General features: G+C 47.4%; 1 protein-coding gene across 1 annotated transcript in view; it reads right to left on the bottom strand.

Moving 5' to 3' along the window:
* LOC308165706 (endoplasmic reticulum junction formation protein lunapark-B-like) overlaps window positions 1–19,404 on the bottom strand; it is a gene marked incomplete at its 3' end in the record, with an annotated part of 22,890 nt that extends 3,486 nt beyond the window's left edge. Inside the window, exons 1-11 of the mRNA XM_080539855.1 lie at window positions 19,397–19,404; window positions 17,796–17,868; window positions 15,170–15,211; window positions 13,927–14,114; window positions 13,180–13,238; window positions 12,987–13,027; window positions 12,001–12,081; window positions 11,619–11,661; window positions 10,210–10,405; window positions 6,145–6,250; window positions 5,582–5,651 (exon numbers count right to left, since the gene is read on the bottom strand). Of these exons, the coding sequence (XP_080395981.1) occupies window positions 5,582–5,651; window positions 6,145–6,250; window positions 10,210–10,405; window positions 11,619–11,661; window positions 12,001–12,081; window positions 12,987–13,027; window positions 13,180–13,238; window positions 13,927–14,114; window positions 15,170–15,211; window positions 17,796–17,822 (853 nt within the window). The 5' untranslated portion in view covers window positions 17,823–17,868; window positions 19,397–19,404. The remainder of the gene's footprint in view (window positions 1–5,581; window positions 5,652–6,144; window positions 6,251–10,209; window positions 10,406–11,618; window positions 11,662–12,000; window positions 12,082–12,986; window positions 13,028–13,179; window positions 13,239–13,926; window positions 14,115–15,169; window positions 15,212–17,795; window positions 17,869–19,396) is intronic.
* Between the last annotated feature and the right edge of the window lie 1,410 nt (window positions 19,405–20,814).

The following is a 20,814-nucleotide window of genomic DNA, read 5'->3' as shown; positions in this document are numbered from 1 at the left end:
GTACTATGCCTTTTCCTAAAGCCTGACTGAAAAAGAGTGAGAATACTGTTACAAGTTAGAAATTATTTTAATTGATCACTAACTAATGACTAAAACATTTTAGCCATGACTGAAAGTTTTGAGATAGGGCGATAATTGTCCAATATAGTTGGATCCCCAAAAAGTGGTGTTACATGTGCTGTCTTCCATGATTCAAAAAGTGGTGTTACATGTGCTGTCTTCCATGATTCAAAAAGTGGTGTTACATGTGCTGTCTTCCATGATTCAAAAAGTGGTGTTACATGTGCTGTCTTCCATGATTCAAAAAGTGGTGTTACATGTGCTGTCTTCCATGATTCAAAGTGGTGTTACATGTGCTGTCTTCCATGATTCAAAGTGGTGTTACATGTGCTGTCTTCCATGATTCCGGGATAATGTTTTGTTCCAAGGATGAATTAAAAAGTGAGTTAGTGGCTCAGCAATACTATCAGCTGCCAGCTGAAGGGGAGACGGATCAATACTATCAGCTGCCAGCTATAGGGGAGACGGATCAAGCCCTGGATGACCTGGCCTGGAAGGACAACACTAAAGGCACCATCAAGAGGGCACAACAGCGGCTATACACCCTGAGATGCCTCAGGAAACAACACAACAAGCAGGAGATACTGGTGGCCTTCTACCACGGCGCAGTGGAGAGCATCCTCACCTTCGGCATCTGCAACTGGTTCCACAGCTGCACAACAGCGGAGAGAAACGAGCTACAGAGAGTCGTGAGAACAGCACAGAAGATCACCGGCGCCCCCCTCCCCTCTCTGGAGGAGCTGTACAAAACACGCTGTCTCAGGAGGGCCTCCAAGATCTCCAAGGACCCGACCCACCCTGGGCACGAACACTTTGTCAAGCTGCCCTCGAACAGGAGGTACAGGACCCCGGCCGCTAAGACAAACAGACTGAAGAACAGCTTCTACCACAGGGCCGTCAAGGCCCTGAACACAGAAAAGGCCTAAGTTCTGGGCCCAGGACAGTCCGGACGGATTGTATGGCAGCTAGTGCTGAGGCACAAACATGTACATTTTCAAGCCTGCAAACTGTGACACTTTAAAATAATGTGAAAAAATACTTTTTGTGCAATATGACAACCCTAGTTGACTATCTGTGCAGTATAGTACAGTGGATTGTGTACATAGCCTTTATTGATGTAAACCAGCTCCTTACCTTCTTGTGATTTTATGCATCTATGCTTTTTCTAAAATGTGTTTTCTTTTTCCTTTCCTAAACACCAGGGGAGCCTGACCGAGGCCAATAGCCAGAGACTTTACCGTGCGTGACCAGACCGCTAAGACCAGACCGCTAAGACCAGACCGCTAAGCTTGTTGTCAATCATTCTGTCTCTCCTCACCACCACAACACTACCACAACACCACCACCGTGCGTGACCAGACCGCTAAGACCAGACCGCTAAGACCAGACCGCTAAGACCAGACCGCTAAGCTGGTTGTCAATCATTCTGTTTGGTTGACAGACGCCGGAGAATTAATGTCATGTCCCGACACTATAATGTTGACCTGCTGTGTTTGCACTCAAGCTTTATATTACAATTCAGAATTGTTGTTAAGGTTGTTAAGGTTGTTCAGGTTGTTAAGGTTGTTAAGGTTGTTCAGGTTGTTAAGGTTGTTAAGGTTGGTAACGTTGTTAACGTTGTTAAGGTTGTTAAGGTTGTTAAGGTTGGTAAGGTTGGTAAGGTTGGTAAGGTTGTTAAGGTTGTTAAGGTTGGTAACGTTGTTAACGTTGTTAAGGTTGTTAAGGTTGTTAAGGTTGGTAAGGTTGGTAAGGTTGTTCAGGTTGTTAAGGTTGTTAAGGTTGTTAAGGTTGTTAAGGTTGTTAAGGTTGGTAAGGTTGTTAAGGTTGTTAAGGTTGTTATGGTTGTTCAGGTTGTTCAGGTTGTTAACGTTGGTAAGGTTGTTAAGGTTGTTAAGGTTGTTAAGGTTTGTAAGGTTGTTAAGGTTGTTAAGGTTGTTAAGGTTGTTAAGGTTGTTTAGGTTGTTTAGGTTGTTACGGTTGTTAAGGTTGTTAAGGTTGGTAAGGTTGGTAAGGTTGGTAACGTTGTTAACGTTGTTAAGGTTGTTAAGGTTGTTAACGTTGTTAAGGTTGTTAAGGTTGGTAAGGTTGGTAAGGTTGGTAACGTTGTTAAGGTTGGTAAGGTTGTTATGGTTGGTAAGGTTGGTAAGGTTGGTAACGTTGTTAAGGTTGGTAAGGTTGTTAAGGTTGTTAACGTTGTTAAGGTTGTTAAGGTTGTTAAGGTTGGTAAGGTTGGTAAGGTTGGTAAGGTTGTTCAGGTTGGTAAGGTTGTTAAGGTTGTTCAGGTTGTTAAGGTTGTTAAGGTTGTTAAGGTTGTTATGGTTGGTAAGGTTGTTAAGGTTGGTAAGGTTGTTAAGGTTGGTAAGGTTGGTAAGGTTGTTAAGGTTGTTAACGTTGTTAAGGTTGTTAAGGTTGTTAAGGTTGGTAAGGTTGGTAAGGTTGGTAAGGTTGTTAAGGTTGGTAAGGTTGGTAACGTTGTTAAGGTTGGTAAGGTTGCTATGGTTGGTAAGGTTGGTAAGGTTGTTAAGGTTGTTAAGGTTGGTAAGGTTGGTAACGTTGTTAAGGTTGTTAAGGTTGTTAAGGTTTGTAAGGTTGTTAAGGTTGTTATGGTTGTTAAGGTTGTTATGGTTGTTAAGGTTGTTAAGGTTGGTAAGGTTGTTAAGGTTTGTAAGGTTGTTAAGGTTGTTAAGGTTGTTAAGGTTGGTAACGTTGTTAAGGTTGTTAAGGTTGTTAAGGTTGGTAAGGTTGGTAAGGTTGTTAAGGTTTGTAAGGTTGTTAAGGTTGTTAAGGTTGTTAACGTTGTTAAGGTTGGTAAGGTTGTTAAGGTTGGTAAGGTTGTTAAGGTTGTTAAGGTTGTTAAGGTTGTTATGGTTGGTAAGGTTGTTAAGGTTGGTAAGGTTGGTAAGGTTGGTAAGGTTGTTAAGGTTGTTAAGGTTGTTAAGGTTGTTAAGGTTGTTAAGGTTGTTAAGGTTGTTAAGGTTGGTAAGGTTGTTAAGGTTGTTATGGTTGGTAAGGTTGGTAAGGTTGTTAAGGTTGTTAAGGTTGTTAAGGTTGTTAAGGTTGTTAAGGTTGGTAAGGTTGTTAAGGTTGGTAAGGTTGGTAAGGTTGTTAACGTTGTTAAGGTTGTTAAGGTTGGTAAGGTTGTTAAGGTTGTTAAGGTTGTTAAGGTTTGTAAGGTTGTTAAGGTTGTTCAGGTTGTTAAGGTTGTTAAGGTTGTTAAGGTTGTTCAGGTTGTTCAGGTTGTTAAGGTTGTTAACGTTGGTAAGGTTGTTAAGGTTGTTAACGTTGTTAAGGTTGGTAAGGTTGTTAAGGTTGTTAAGGTTGTTAAGGTTGTTCAGGTTGTTAAGGTTGTTAAGGTTGGTAACGTTGTTAACGTTGTTAAGGTTGTTAAGGTTGGTAAGGTTGGTAAGGTTGGTAAGGTTGGTAAGGTTGTTAAGGTTGTTACGGTTGTTACGGTTGTTAAGGTTGTTAAGGTTGTTAAGGTTGGTAAGGTTGGTAAGGTTGGTAAGGTTGTTAAGGTTGTTAAGGTTGGTAACGTTGTTAAGGTTGTTAAGGTTGTTAAGGTTGGTAAGGTTGGTAAGGTTGGTAACGTTGTTAAGGTTGGTAAGGTTGTTAAGGTTGTTATGGTTGTTCAGGTTGTTCAGGTTGTTAACGTTGGTAAGGTTGTTAAGGTTGTTAAGGTTGTTAAGGTTTGTAAGGTTGTTAAGGTTGTTAAGGTTGTTTAGGTTGTTTAGGTTGTTACGGTTGTTAAGGTTGTTAAGGTTGGTAAGGTTGGTAAGGTTGGTAACGTTGTTAACGTTGTTAAGGTTGTTAAGGTTGTTAAGGTTGTTAAGGTTGTTAACGTTGTTAAGGTTGTTAAGGTTGTTAAGGTTGGTAAGGTTGGTAAGGTTGGTAAGGTTGGTAACGTTGTTAAGGTTGGTAAGGTTGTTATGGTTGGTAAGGTTGGTAAGGTTGGTAACGTTGTTAAGGTTGGTAAGGTTGTTAAGGTTGTTAACGTTGTTAAGGTTGTTAAGGTTGTTAAGGTTGGTAAGGTTGGTAAGGTTGGTAAGGTTGTTCAGGTTGGTAAGGTTGTTAAGGTTGTTAAGGTTGGTAAGGTTGGTAAGGTTGGTAAGGTTGGTAAGGTTGTTAAGGTTGGTAAGGTTGTTAAGGTTGGTAAGGTTGGTAAGGTTGTTAAGGTTGTTAACGTTGTTAAGGTTGTTAAGGTTGTTAAGGTTGGTAAGGTTGGTAAGGTTGGTACGGTTGTTAAGGTTGGTAAGGTTGGTAACGTTGTTAAGGTTGGTAAGGTTGCTATGGTTGGTAAGGTTGGTAAGGTTGTTAAGGTTGTTAAGGTTGGTAAGGTTGGTAACGTTGTTAAGGTTGTTAAGGTTGTTAAGGTTTGTAAGGTTGTTAAGGTTGTTATGGTTGTTAAGGTTGTTATGGTTGTTAAGGTTGTTAAGGTTGGTAAGGTTGTTAAGGTTTGTAAGGTTGTTAAGGTTGTTAAGGTTGGTAACGTTGTTAAGGTTGTTAAGGTTGTTAAGGTTGGTAAGGTTGGTAAGGTTGTTAAGGTTTGTAAGGTTGTTAAGGTTGTTAAGGTTGTTAACGTTGTTAAGGTTGGTAAGGTTGTTAAGGTTGGTAAGGTTGGTAAGGTTGTTAAGGTTGTTAAGGTTGTTAAGGTTGTTAAGGTTGTTATGGTTGGTAAGGTTGTTAAGGTTGGTAAGGTTGGTAAGGTTGGTAAGGTTGTTAAGGTTGTTAAGGTTGTTAAGGTTGGTAAGGTTGTTAAGGTTGTTAAGGTTGGTAAGGTTGTTAAGGTTGTTAAGGTTGTTAAGGTTGGTAAGGTTGTTAAGGTTGTTATGGTTGGTAAGGTTGGTAAGGTTGTTAAGGTTGTTAAGGTTGTTAAGGTTGTTAAGGTTGTTAAGGTTGTTAAGGTTGGTAAGGTTGTTAAGGTTGGTAAGGTTGGTAAGGTTGTTAAGGTTGTTAAGGTTGTTAAGGTTGTTAAGGTTGTTAAGGTTTGTAAGGTTGTTAAGGTTGTTCAGGTTGTTAAGGTTGTTAAGGTTGTTAAGGTTGTTAAGGTTGTTCAGGTTGTTAAGGTTGTTAACGTTGGTAAGGTTGTTAAGGTTGTTAACGTTGTTAAGGTTGGTAAGGTTGTTAAGGTTGGTAAGGTTGTTAAGGTTGGTAAGGTTGTTAAGGTTGTTAACGTTGTTAAGGTTTTTATGGTTGTTAAGGTTGTTAAGGTTGTTAAGGTTTGCTCTTCTGTTTCTGATGTTGTTCAGAGGATAAAACTGGAACATGTATCACATATTTGTCGTTGTGTGAAAATAACAATGATACAGTCATGACCGTAAACAGTGGTTAAACCATAACCCACGGTTTAATCTGGGGACGGTTCAACCCCCCAGGCCTCCCTCCCTCACCCCCCTCCCTCCCTCCCTCCCTCCCCCCCCCCCTCCCTCCCTCCCTCCCTCCCCCCCCCCTCCCTCCCTCCCTCCCTCCCTCCCTCCCCCCCCTCCCTACCTCCCCCCCTCCCCTCCCCCCCCCTCCTCCGTACCGATGTAGTCAAACTCCTCTCGCAGGGCCATGCGTTGTGGGAGCTGCACTGCTGACAGATCAGAGCGTACCTGAGGGGGGGGGAGAGAGAGGGGGAGGGGAGGGGGAGGGGGAGGGGAGGGGGAGGGGAGGGGGAGGGGGAGGGGAGGGGGAGGGGAGGGGAGGGGGAGGGGAGGGAGGGGGAGGGGGAGGGGGGGGGGGGGAGGGGGGAGGGGGATGGAGACAGACAGACAGACAGACAGGTCATTAACCTTCTGATGACAGGGCAGGTGCTCCTCTAGTACAGGATGAACGGAGACTCTGACAAGACAGTAATACTCTCCCCTCCCCTCCCCTCCTCTCCTCCCCTCCTCTCCTCTCCTCTCCTCTCCTCCCCTCCTCCCATCCCCTCCTCTCCCCTTCCCTCCTCTCCTCTCCCCTCCCCTCCTCTCCTCTCCTCCCCTCCCCTCCTCTCCTCTCCTCCCCTGCCCTCCTCTCCCCTTCCCTCCCTCCTCTCCCCTCCCCTCCTCTCCTCCACCCCCCTCTCCTCTCCTCTCCTCCCCTCCCCCCCCCCCCCAGACAGACCTGTTCTGGGGTCCGTCTCCCACCAGGTATTCTACCAGCCGGTCCACCGCCCCTCTGTCCCGGGGCAGCACGGGCCTGGCCAGGGGGGGGCCGGGGGGGTGGTGCCCTGCAACACAACACAACATCACCACCACATCACCTCCACAACATCACCACAACATCACAACATCACCACCACAACATCACCACAACACCACCACAACATCACCACAACACCACCACAACACCACCACAACACCACCACAACACCACCACAACACTACCACAACACTACCACAACACCACCACAACATCACCACAACACCACCACAACACCACCACAACACTACCACAACACTACCACAACACTACCACAACATCACCACAACACCACCACAACACTACCACAACATCACCACCACAACATCACCACAACACCACCACAACACCACCACATCACCACAACATTACCACAACACCACCACAACACTATCACAACACCACCACAACACCACCACAACACTACCACAACACCACCACAAACACCACCGCAACATCACCACAACATCACCACAACACTACCACAACACCACCACAACACTACCACAACACTACCACAACACCACCACAACATCACCACAACATCACCACAACACCACCACAACATCACCACAACACTACCACAACACTACCACAACACCACCACAACACCACCACAACACCACCACAACACCACCACAACACCACCACAACACTACCACAACACCACCACAACACTACCACAACACCACCACCACAACATCACCACAACACCACCACAACACTACCACAACACCATCACCACAACACCACCACAACACTACCACAACATCACCACAACACCACCACAACACTACCACAACACCACCACAACACCACCACAACACCACCACAACACTACCACAACACCACCACAACACTACCACAACACCACCACCACAACATCACCACAACACCACCACAACACTACCACAACGCCACCACAACACCACCACCACAACATCACCACAACACCACCACAACACTACCACAACACCATCACCACAACACCACCACAACACCACCACAACACCACCACAACACTACCACAACACCACCACCACAACATCACCACAACACCACCACAACACTACCACAACACCACCACAACACTACCACAACACCACCACCACAACATCACCACAACACCACCACAACACCACCACAACACCACCACAACACTACCACAACACCACCACCACAACATCACCACAACACCACCACAACACCACCACAACACTACCACAACACCATCACCACAACACCACCACAACACCACCACAACACCACCACAACACTACCACAACACCACCACCACAACATCTCCACAACACCACCACAACACTACCACAACACTACCACAACACCACCACAACACCACCACAACACCACCACAACACTACCACAACACTACCACAACACCACCACCACAACATCTCCACAACACCACCACAACACTACCACAACACTACCACAACACCATCACCACAACACCACCACAACACCACCACAACACCACCACAACACTACCACAACACCACCACCACAACATCACCACAACACCACCACAACACCACCACAACACTACCACAACACCACCACAACACCACCACAACACCACCACAACACTACCACAACACCACCACCACAACATCTCCACAACACTACCACAACACTACCACAACACTACCACAACACCACCACAACACCACCACAATACTAGGGGTGTAAATCACCAGCTTCATCACGATACGATATTATATCGATTTGTTTGTATGACGATACAATGTTTGACGATATCACAATGTCAGTCACGATACGATTTCGATTCGATTCGATTCAAGATCGATATGACGATATGATCGATATGACGCGATATCATATGCCAATCTAACACAATTATCAATTGTAATAAGTGGTAATTAACATACAGCTCATTAACACACACACACACACACACACACACACACACACACACACACACAGGTTCAGAGAGACATCCAGTCACACACACACACACACACAAACACACACGTCCACACACGTGTCACACACGTCCAGCAGGTCTGATATTGGTCTGACTGGATTCGCCTCGAAGAGTAGATGTTAAAAAATATCTTTGGTGTCCAAAACGGTCAATGTATTCGCCCATTAGACTCCCGTTAGACGCACTCTCATTAGACGCACTCACACAAGCCGAACATTTCCGAAGATCACCGGAGATTGCCGAACGCGAGAGGAGGAGGAGCCGAGAAGTGGAGCCGAGCCAGTCGACAGTCACACACGGTGAATGCGAGTCACACATTGCGAACGCGAGTATGTTAACGTCGCTGGTTCAGAGAGATGTTCCAAAAGATATATTAAAAGGGATAGACTTACTGTCTCTCATCAAAAATGAAAAACATTCGTATCTTTTTCAAGTCTCTCTCTCTCTCTGCGCGCATAAGATGACGATATAGATCGATATTTTTACATTGCATCGATGTAATCAGATCGTTAGTCAATGAATCGATGCATCGATGTGAATCGATGTATCGTTACACCCCTACACAATACCACCACAACACTACCACAACACCACCACAATACCACCACAACACTACCACAACACTACCACAACACTACCACAACACTACCACAACACCACCACAACACTACCACAACACTACCACAACACCACCACACCACCACCACAACATCTCCACAACACCACCACAACACTACCACAACACCACCACAACACCACCACAACACCACCACAACACTACCACAACACCATCACCACAACACTACCACAACACTACCACAACACCACCACAACACCACCACAACACCACCACAACACCACCACAACACCACCACAACACCACCACAACACTACCACAACACCACCACAACACCACCACAATACCACCACAACACTACCACAACACCACCACAATACCACCACAACACTACCACAACACCACCACAATACCACCACAACACTACCACAACACTACCACAACACTACCACAACACTACCACAACACCACCACAACACTACCACAACACTACCACAACACCACCACACCACCACCACAACATCTCCACAACACCACCACAACACTACCACAACACCACCACAACACCACCACAACACCACCACAACACCACCACAACACCACCACAACACCACCACAACACTACCACAACACCATCACCACAACACTACCACAACACTACCACAACACCACCACAACACCACCACAACACCACCACAACACCACCACAACACCACCACAACACTACCACAACACTACCACAACACTACCACAACACTACCACAACACTACCACAACACCACCACAACACCACCACAACACCACCACAACACTACCACAACACTACCACAACACTACCACAACACTACCACAACACTACCACAACACCACCACAACACCACCACAACACCACCACAACACCACCACAACACTACCACAACACCACCACAACACTACCACAACACCACCACACCACCACCACAACATCTCCACAACACCACCACAACACTACCACAACACCACCACAACACCACCACAACACTACCACAACACCATCACCACAACACTACCACAACACTACCACAACACCACCACAATACCACCACAACACTACCACAACACTACCACAACACTACCACAACACTACCACAACACCACCACAACACCACCACAACACCACCACAACACCACCACAACACCACCACAACACTACCACAACACCACCACCACAACATCTCCACAACACCACCACAACACTACCACAACACCACCACAACACTACCACAACACTACCACAACACCACCACAACACCACCACAACATCTCCACAACACCACCACAACACTACCACAACACCACCACAACACTACCACAACACTACCACAACACCACCACAACACCACCACAACATCACCACCACACTACCCAGCCTTGTAAGGGTCTGGTTGGGGGGGGGGGGACTCACCCATGCCAGGGACGGGGCTGCAGGGCGTGGCGTTGGGGGGGGGGGGCCCTCCTCCCCTGGGGGGTGCCGGGGGCCAGCCCCCTCTCTGGAGGCCCACCCGGGGCGGCGGGGGGGGGGGAGCCGGGCCCCGGGGGGGGGCGGGGCGGGGGGGTCATCACGACAGCAGGCCGCAGGGCCACGCCCCTCTGACGCAGCTCTGAGGAGAGGCAAAGTTATTACTACAGCTCTGAGGAGAGGCAAGGTAAAAAAAAAAAAAAACTGGTCTGTGTTTAGCTGCTATCTTCCTCATACGGTGTGAGAGATCGCAGTGTGAAATGACATGTTTATACAGCGCTTGGATTATGGATCATAAAGGGCCGGTTTCACAGACAAGGCTTAAGCCTAATCCTAGACTAAAAAACATCTTCAATGGAGATTTTACATTGAAAGTGTGATTTAGTCCAGGACTAGGCTTAAGCCTTGTCTGTGAAACCGGCCCAAAACGTATAACTGCTGCCGTATAAGAAGTAAAAAGAAATGTAAAAATTAAAAGATAATAGGGGAGTGTAACCATAGTAACAGGGGGGTGTAGCCATAGTAACAGGGGGGTGTAGCCATAGTAACAGGGGGACTGTAGCCATAATAACAGGGGGGTGTAACCATAGTAACAGGGGGACTGTAGCCATAGTAACAGGGGGACTGTAGCCATAGTAACAGGGGGACTGTAGCCATAGTAACAGGGGGACTGTAGCCATAGTAACAGGGGGGTGTAGCCATAGTAACAGGGGGGTGTAGCCATAGTAACAGGGGGGTGTAGCCATAGTAACAGGGGGGTGTAGCCATAGTAACAGGGGGGTGTAGCCATAGTAACAGGGGGACTGTAGCCATAGTAACAGGGGGGTGTAGCCATAGTAACAGGGGGGTGTAGCCATAGTAACAGGGGAGTGTAGCCATAGTAACAGGGGGGTGTAACCATAGTAACAGGGGGGTGTAGCCATAGTAACAGGGGGGTGTAGCCATAGTAACAGGGGGGTGTAGCCATAGTAACAGGGGGGTGTAGCCATAGTAACAGGGGGGTGTAGCCATAGTAACAGGGGGGTGTAGCCATAGTAACAGGGGGGTGTAGCCATAGTAACAGGGGGGTGTAACCATAGTAACAGGGGGGTGTAGCCATAGTAACAGGGGGGTGTAGCCATAGTAACAGGGGGACTGTAGCCATAATAATAGGGGAGTGTAACCATAGTAACAGGGGGACTGTAGCCATAGTAACAGGGGGGTGTAACCATAGTAACAGGGGGGTGTAACCATAGTAACAGGGGGGTGTAGCCATAGTAACAGGGAGGTGTAACCATAATAACAGGGGGACTGTAACCATAGTAACAGGGGATGTAACCATAGTAACTGGGGGACTGTAGCCATAGTAACAGTACCTTGGCCTGGCCCGGGGGTCAGCTGACGTGTGGGAGTTGATTCCTACAACAACAAAGACAACGATGATGATGATGATGGTGATGATGGTGATGATGATGTCACTGTTATTAGCTCACATGTTCATACCTTTATAGTTGCATTGTGTGTGTGTGAGTGTGTGTGTGTGTGTGTGTGTGTGTGTGTGTGTGTGAGTGTGTGTGTGTGTGTGTGTGTGTGTGTGTGTGTGTGTGTGTGAGTGTGTGTGTGTGTGTGTGTGTGTATATGTGTGTGTGTGTGTGTGTGTGTGTGTGTGTGAGTGTGTGTGTGTGTGTGTGTGTATGTGTGTGTGTGTGTGTGTGTATGTGTGTGTGTGTGTGTGTGTGTGTGTGTGTGTGTGTGTACCTTGCTCCTGGCTTCGGGGTCGAACCTCTCCAGGATGAGCTTGGCGTTCTTGTAGGTCTCAGTCTCCATCACCTCCTCCAGCTGCACACACACACACACACACACACACACACACACACACACACACACACACACACACACACACACACACATACATACAGTCAACACACCCTGACCCCTGAGCCTGACCCCTGACCCTAACCCTGCTCTTAAGTGGTTTATCAACTATCTGGATAACAGAGAGCAGCTGCTCATCTAAGAAATCAAGAATTCTTTCTGGGGTTCCACAGGGTTCCATCTTGGGCCCGTTACTATTTTTACTTTACATTAATGATTTGTCTCCGTCCTGTAAAAACCTTCTCCCCTTATTATTCACTGACGATGTCAACCTTATAGCCGTACATGATGACTTCAAGTCTCTGATTGAATGTGTAAATTAGGAATTATCAATTGTCTTTAACTGGTTCCAACTGAATAAGTTAACCCTCAATGTAAACAAATATAACTTCATGATCTTTTGCAACAAAAACGAGTGCTACTCCAAAGAAGATTCTAAAATATCAATGAATGGAACTGACATTATTCAAGTGCAATGCGACAGCCATTAAGGCCCACAGGCTGGTTAAGACCACGCCAGACCTCACACCAGTTAACCAGCTGTCTGCTCTGATCTACACTGTTTATTAACACTGCCCATTAACTGGAGGGAGGGAGGGGGGGAGAGGGAGAGAGGGGGAGAAGAGACAGGAGAAAAGAGAGCAGAGGAGAAGAGAGAGAGAACGGAGGAGAGAGGAGAGAGAGAGAGAGAGAGAGGGGGAAAAAGAGAGGAGAGAGGAGGAGGAGAGGGGAGAGAGAGAGAGAGGAGAGAGGGGAGACAGGAGGGGGGAGAGAGGAGGGAGAGAGGAGAGAGGGGAGAGAGGAGGGGGGAGAGAGAGAGAAGGAGGAGAGGAGAGAGGACACACTCAGAACGTTATTCACACACTTACTGTTTTTCTTTTTTCCACTTTTAAATCTTCTAGTTTGTCATCTGAAACAGAGAAAACACGTTGGTGCTACTCAACACACACACACACACACGCACGCACACGCGCGCACACACACACACACACACGCACGCACACACACGCACACACACACACACACACACACACTCACACACACACACTCACACACACTTACTGTTCCTCTCAGTGCGTTTAGTGAAGAGGAAGATTAGCAGGCGTCTCATAAACCACACTCTGTAGGAGAGACAGACAGAGACATCAGAGAGACAGACAGGCAGAGAGACAGACAGGCAGAGAAACAGACAGGCAAAGAGACAGACAGAGACATCAGAGAGACAGACAGGCAGGCAGAGACACAGACAGAGACATCAGAGAGACAGAAAGGCAGAGAGACTGACAGAGACATCAGAGAGACAGACAGGCAGAGAGACAGACAGGCAGAGAGACAGGCAGAGACATCAGAGAGACAGACAGACAGGCAGACAGGCAGACAGACAAACACACAGACAGACAGACAGACAGACAGACACACAGACAGACAGACAGGCAGACAGACACACAGACAGACAGACAGACAGGCAGACACACAGACAGACAGACAGACAGGCAGAGAGGCAGACCCACAGACAGACAGACAGACAGGCAGACAGACAGGGAGACAGACAGGCAGACAGACAGGCAGACATACAGAGAGACAGGCAGGCAGACATACAGGCAGGCAGACAGGCAGACAGACAGACAGACAAACAGACACTCAGACAGACAGGCAGACACACAGACAGACAGACAGACAGGCAGACAGGCAGACAGACAGGCAGACAGACATACAGGCAGACAGACAGGCAGACAGACAAACAGGCAGACAGATAGACAGACAGGCAGACAGACAGACAGTGGTCAGGCAGGTGGAGGAGGTACTTACAGGACAGGGAAGGAGAGGAAGGGCAGGGCCAGCAGCAGGCGCTGAGCCCAGTGGTCAGGCATGTAGAGCAGGTAGAAGGCCAGGCAGGTCAGCAGGTAGAGCACAGAGCTGTAGAGCAGCAGGCGCCCCACCCACAGCTGCTGCAGACGCTGGTTCTTACTCCTGAACTCCTCCAGGTCCTGGATGTCCTGGGACACACACACACACACACACACACACACACACACACACACACCAGACACACACACACACACACACACACACACACACAGGTCAGACACACACACACACACACACACAGGCCAGAGACACACACACACACAGGTCAGAGACACACACACACACAGGTCAGAGACACACACACACACACACACACACAGGTCAGAGACACACACACAGGTCAGACACACACACACACACACACACACACAGGTCAGACACACACACACACACACACACAGGTCAGACACACACACACACACACACAGGTCAGACACACACACACACACACACACACACAGGTTAGACACACACACACACACACACACACACACACACAGGTCAGAGACACACACACACACACACAGGTCAGACACACACACACACACACACACACACACACAGGTCAGAGACACACACACACAGGTCAGACACACACACACACACACACACACACAGGTCAGACACACACACACACAGGTCAGACACACACACACACAGGTCAGAGACACACACACACAGGTCAGACACACACACACACACACACACACAGGTCAGAGACACACACACACAGGTCAGACACACACACACACACACACACACACAGGTCAGACACACACACACACACACAGGTCAGACACACACACACACACACACAGGTCAGAGACACACACACACACACACACACACACACACAGGTCAGAGACACACACACACACAGGTCAGAGACACACACACACACACACACACACACACACAGGCCAGACACACACACACACAGGTCAGAGACACACACCAGAGACACACACACACACACACACACACACACGTCAGAGACACACACACACACACGTCAGAGGGGGAGGGAGGAGGAGGAGGGAGGTTGTGTGTGTCTGTGTGTGTGTGTGTGTGTGTCTGATGTGTGTGTGTGTGTGTGTGTGTTAAGGTGTTATGGTACTGGTACCTAAATGTTCCACGTGTGTGCGTGCGTGTGCATGTGTGTGTGTATGTGTGTGTGTGTTACCTTGTCTATGCCTTCCAGTCGCTCCACCGTGGTCGGCTTGGCCTGAAGGAACAAAGACACCGTCACCCAAACACATAATAATTATACACTACATTAACATAACATTATAATAATAATAATATAATAATATATAATAATAATAATATAATAATTATAATAATCATCATCATCATCATCATTATCATAATAATAATAATAAAATAATAATTATATAATAATTATAATATAATAATAATATAATATAATGATTATAATTATAATATAATCATCATCATCATCATAAAATAATAATAATATAATCATAATACTAATAATATAATAATAGTTATAATAATAATAATAATATAATAATATAATAATAATAGTTATAATAATTATAATAATATAATAATATAATAATAATAGTTATAATAACAATAACAACAATAATAGTAATAATAACAGTAATAATTACATTAATAATAATACTCATAATAATAATACTCATAATAATAATACTCATCATATTCATAATAATACTCATTATAATATTCATAATAATAATAATAATAATTATAATAATAACTTTTTTTGTATAGCACTTTTCCTGCAAACATTGCAGCTCAAAGTGCTCCAATCATTATATAATCTTAATTTAATTATTTTGTTATTTAAAGGCAATATTAGAAAGATGGATTTTTAGTCTTGACTTGAACACATGTGCTGAGGTTGCATCCCTGATGTAAATTACCACTGTACCACACACACACACACACACACACACACACACACACAGCCCATGACCTCTAGATGCTTCCATCACACAGACAGCAGTAGATGGCTGCAGCGCAGGGGAGGCTGGGGGAGGTAGAACACCAGGGGAGGCTGGGGGAGGTAGAACACCAGGGGAGGCTGGGGGAGGTAGAACACCAGGGGAGGCTGGGGGAGGTAGAACACCAGGGGAGGCTGGGGGAGGTTTTGATTGATTGATTGAAAACTTTATTAGAAGATTTGCAGAAGTAGGTACATGAAAGTACATATTACATACAAGGTCAACTAACAGGATAAAAACCCAAGAAAGCCACTGGCTTATTTCAATTGGGGTCCTTGATTAGGTAGAACACTAGAGGAGGCTGGGGGAGGTAGAACACCAGGGGAGGCTGGGGGAGGTAGAACACCAGGGGAGGCTGGGGGAGGTAGAACACTAGAGGAGGCTGGGGGAGGTAGAACACCAGGGGAGGCTGGCGGAGGTAGAACACCAGGGGAGGCTGGGGGAGGTAGAACACCAGGGGAGGCTGGGGGAGGTAGAACACCAGAAGAGGCTGGTGGAGGTAGAACACCAGGGGAGGCTGGGGGAGGTAGAACACCAGGGGAGGCTGGGGGAGGTAGAACACCAGGGGAGGCTGGGGGAGGTAGAACACCAAGGGAGGCTGGGGGAGGTAGAACACTAGACGAGGCTGGGGGAGGTAGAACACCAGGGGAGGCTGGGGGAGGTAGAACACCAAGGGAGGCTGGGGGAGGTAGAACACCAGACGAGGCTGGGGGAGGTAGAACACCAGACGAGGCTGGGGGAGGTAGAACACCAGACGAGGCTGGGGGAGGTAGAACACCAAGGGAGGCTGGGGGAGGTAGAACACCAAGGGAGGCTGGGGGAGGTAGAACACCAGACGAGGCTGGGGAGGTAGAACACCAGGGGAGGCTGGGGGAGGTAGAACACCAGGGGAGGCTGGGGGAGGTAGAACACCAGGGGAGGCTGGGGGAGGTAGAACACCAGGGGAGGCTGGGGAGGTAGAACACCAGGGGAGGCTGGGGGAGGTAGAACACCAAGGGAGGCTGGGGGAGGTAGAACACCAGACGAGGCTGGGGGAGGTAGAACACCAGACGAGGCTGGGGGAGGTAGAACACCAGACGAGGCTGGGGGAGGTAGAACACCAGACGAGGCTGGGGGAGGTAGAACACCAGACGAGGCTGGGGGAGGTAGAACACCAGGGGAGGCTGGGGGAGGTAGAACACCAGGGGCGGCTGGGGGAGGTAGAACACCAGGGGAGGCTGGGGGAGGTAGAACACCAGGGGAGGCTGGGGGAGGTAGAACACCAGGGGAGGCTGGGGGAGGTAGAACACCAGGGGAGGCTGGGGGAGGTAGAACACCAGGGGAGGCTGGGGGAGGTAGAACACCAGGGGAGGCTGGGGGAGGTAGAACACCAGGGGAGGCTGGGGGAGGTAGAACACCAGGGGAGGCTGGGGGAGGTAGAACACCAGGGGGAGGCTGGGGGAGGTAGAACACCAGGAGAGGCTGGGGGAGGTAGAACACCAGGGGAGGCTCAGGGAGGTAGAACACCAGGGGAGGCTGGGGGAGGTAGAACACCAGGGGAGGCTGGGGGAGGGAGAACACCAGGGGAGGCTGGGGGAGGGAGAACACCAGGGGAGGCTGGGGGAGGTAGAACACCAGGGGAGGCTGGGGGAGGGAGAACACCAGGGGAGGCTGGGGGAGGTAGAACACCAGGGGAGGCTGGTGGATCATTCCTGATTCCATGCTTGACAATGAGCCTCCGATGTCTACCTCCCCCAGCCTCCCCAGGGCAGACAGCCTTCCCAGGGTGCAGCAGAGCAGACAGCCTTCCCAGGGTGCAGCAGGGCAGAGTCTTACCTTCCAGCGGGACAGCAGCGCTCCCATGGCTCTGGTGGTCGTCTCCCAGCTGATGACTCTGCTCCACACACACCTGTAACACACACACACCTGTAACACACACCTGGAACACACACACCTGTAACACACACCTGGAACACACACACACCTGGAACACACACCTGGAACACACATACACCTGTAACACACACCTGTAACACACACCTGTAACACACACACACCTGTAACACACCTGTAACACACACACACCTGGAACACACACCTGGAACACACACACACCTGGAACACACACACACACACACCTGTAACACACATCTGTAACATACACACACACACACACCTGGAACACACACACCTGTAACACACACCTCACTGTAACACACAGCTCAAAGTGCTCAAATCTCCACATTCAGCTGTCTGACACCCAGTAAGACCAGGCTGTACCTAACCTAACCTAACCTAACCTAACCTAACCTAACCTAACCTAACCTAATCCTAACCTAACCTAACCTAACCCTAACCGTAACCGTAACCTAACCTAACCCAACCTAACCTAACCCTAACCTAACCCTAACCTAACCCTAACCTAACCCTAACCTAACCTAACCTAACCCTAACCTAACCTAACCCTAACCTAACCTAACCTAACCCTAACCCTAACCTAACCCTAACCTAACCTAACCCTAACCCTAACCTAACCCTAACCTAACCCTAACCTAACCTAACCTAACCCTAACCTACCCTAACCTAACCTAACCTAACCTAACCTAACCCTAACCTACCCTAACCTAACCTAACCTAACCTAACCTAACCTAACCTAACCCTAACCCTAACCCTAACCTAACCCTAACCCTAACCTAACCTAACCTAACCTAACCCTAACCCTAACCTAACCCTAACCCTAACCCTAACCCTAACCTAACCCTAACCCTAACCCTAACCCTAACCTAACCTAACCTAACCCTAACCCTAACCCTAACCTAACCCTAACCTACCCTAACCTAACCTAACCTAACCCTAACCCTAACCCTAACCCTAACCCTAACCTAACCTAACCTAAGACCAGGCTGTGTAGAGGTGAATGCAGGTCGCCAGCAGCTGTGAGAGGCTGTAACACGTGACGGCCAACTCCAATAACACACACTCACTGAGAGAGGAGCTAACGGCTAACTGACAGACAGGAGGAGGTGAGAGGAGCTAACGGCTAACAGCTAACGGCTAACTGACAGACAGGAGGAGGTGAGAGGAGCTAACGGCTAACAGCTAACGGCTAACTGACAGACAGGAGGAGGTGAGAGGAGCTAACGGCTAACAGCTAGCAGCTAACTGACAGACAGGAGGAGGTGAGAGGAGCTAACAGCTAACAGCTAACAGCTAACTGACAGCTCTGCTTTGTGTGAACGGACGAGCTACCGAACTAGCTAGCTAACTGACAACATAAACACTGGCCTAAACGCTAGCTCTGTACTGTAATGTACACAGTTATAACAGTGAAACACGTGTGGTTAATAGTTATATATATATATATATATATTATATATATACAGTTATAACAGCGGTTATAACAGCTACGAACAGCAACCTGTCAAACTCTACTCACCGCGGGCGTCTGGGTGTTGGAGCTCGTGGGCGCGGTGACGTCATTGGAGCCATCCACAACAACGGGGAGTGGCTACCCTGAATACCCAGAATGCTCTGAAATGTAGTCCTGGCTGTCAGCCGCTCTGCCAACTTCCGGACTACAGACAGACACAGATCTGTCACCGCCTGGCCCTGGAAGGCTCGTGCCTCTGACACGGTTGAGAGGGTCGAGAGACAATATACCCTCCTCATTAGTGTTGGCGGGGTTGGTGTATTAATTATAAAACTGCCTGTATGTCAACGATGTTGATTAGGTTATAGCTGCTACTCAATCAAGCAGACGACCCAAACCCTACACATATTTACATCTAAGCTAAAAACCTTCACGTTTTGCTGCAGTTATGATTAAACACAAACACTTCTATCGATGGCTTTTATCCATTAACTATTGTCTTATTGAATGTTGTATCTATTTAGGCTACGTCTTAGTTATATTTGCTTTTATTCATTGTCATTCTTATTTTCTTACTATGCTCCTCTTGCTGTATTTTAATGCTGTATGTAAAGCACTTTGAACTGCCCCTGTTGTATGACATGTGCTGTACTAATAAACCTGCCTGTGTCTCGCACCGGAACGCGCCTTCTATGATACTGCACACTACAATACATACCGTTGTCATTAGTGTTGGTGGTATATTAATTATAATCCTGCCTGCGTGTCAGCTGTGTTGATTAGGTTTCTGAGGTTTTGCAACATAATCGAACGACTGACTGACTGACTGACTGACTGACTGACTGACTGACTGACTGACTGACTGACTGACTGACTGACTGACTGACTGACTGACTGACTGACTGACTGACTGACTGACTGACTGACTGACTGACTGACTGACTGACTGACTGACTGACTGACTGACTGACTGACTGACTGACTGACTGACTGACTGACTGTCTGACTGACTGACTGACTGACTGACTGACTGACTGTCTGACTGACTGACTGACTGACTGACTGACTGACTGACTGACTGACTGACTGACTGACTGACTGACTGACTGACTGACTGACTGACTGTCTGACTGACTGACTGACTGACTGACTGACTGACTGACTGACTGACTGACTGACTGACTGACTGACTGACATCGCCGTTGAAGACAGAAGTCAGAAGGGCCGTTGGTTTACACTTGTTCTCCACTGCACTTGAATTGCATTTCACATTTTGTAATAACCTAATAATAATAACCTAATAATAATAATAATAATAATAATAATAATAATAACCTAATAATTATAATAATAATAATAATAATATAATAATATAATAATAATAATAACCTAATAATAATAATAATAATAATATAATAATAATATAATAATAATAATAACCTAATAATTATAATTATAATATAATAATAATAATAATAATAATA

Source organism: Nansenia antarctica (assembly GCF_963989245.1).
Source record: "Nansenia antarctica genome assembly, chromosome: 9".
NCBI classification, from domain to species: domain Eukaryota; kingdom Metazoa; phylum Chordata; class Actinopteri; order Argentiniformes; family Microstomatidae; genus Nansenia; species Nansenia antarctica.
The sequence above is the reverse complement of the archived record's forward strand: the minus strand, read 5'-3'. Positions and strand labels throughout refer to the sequence as shown.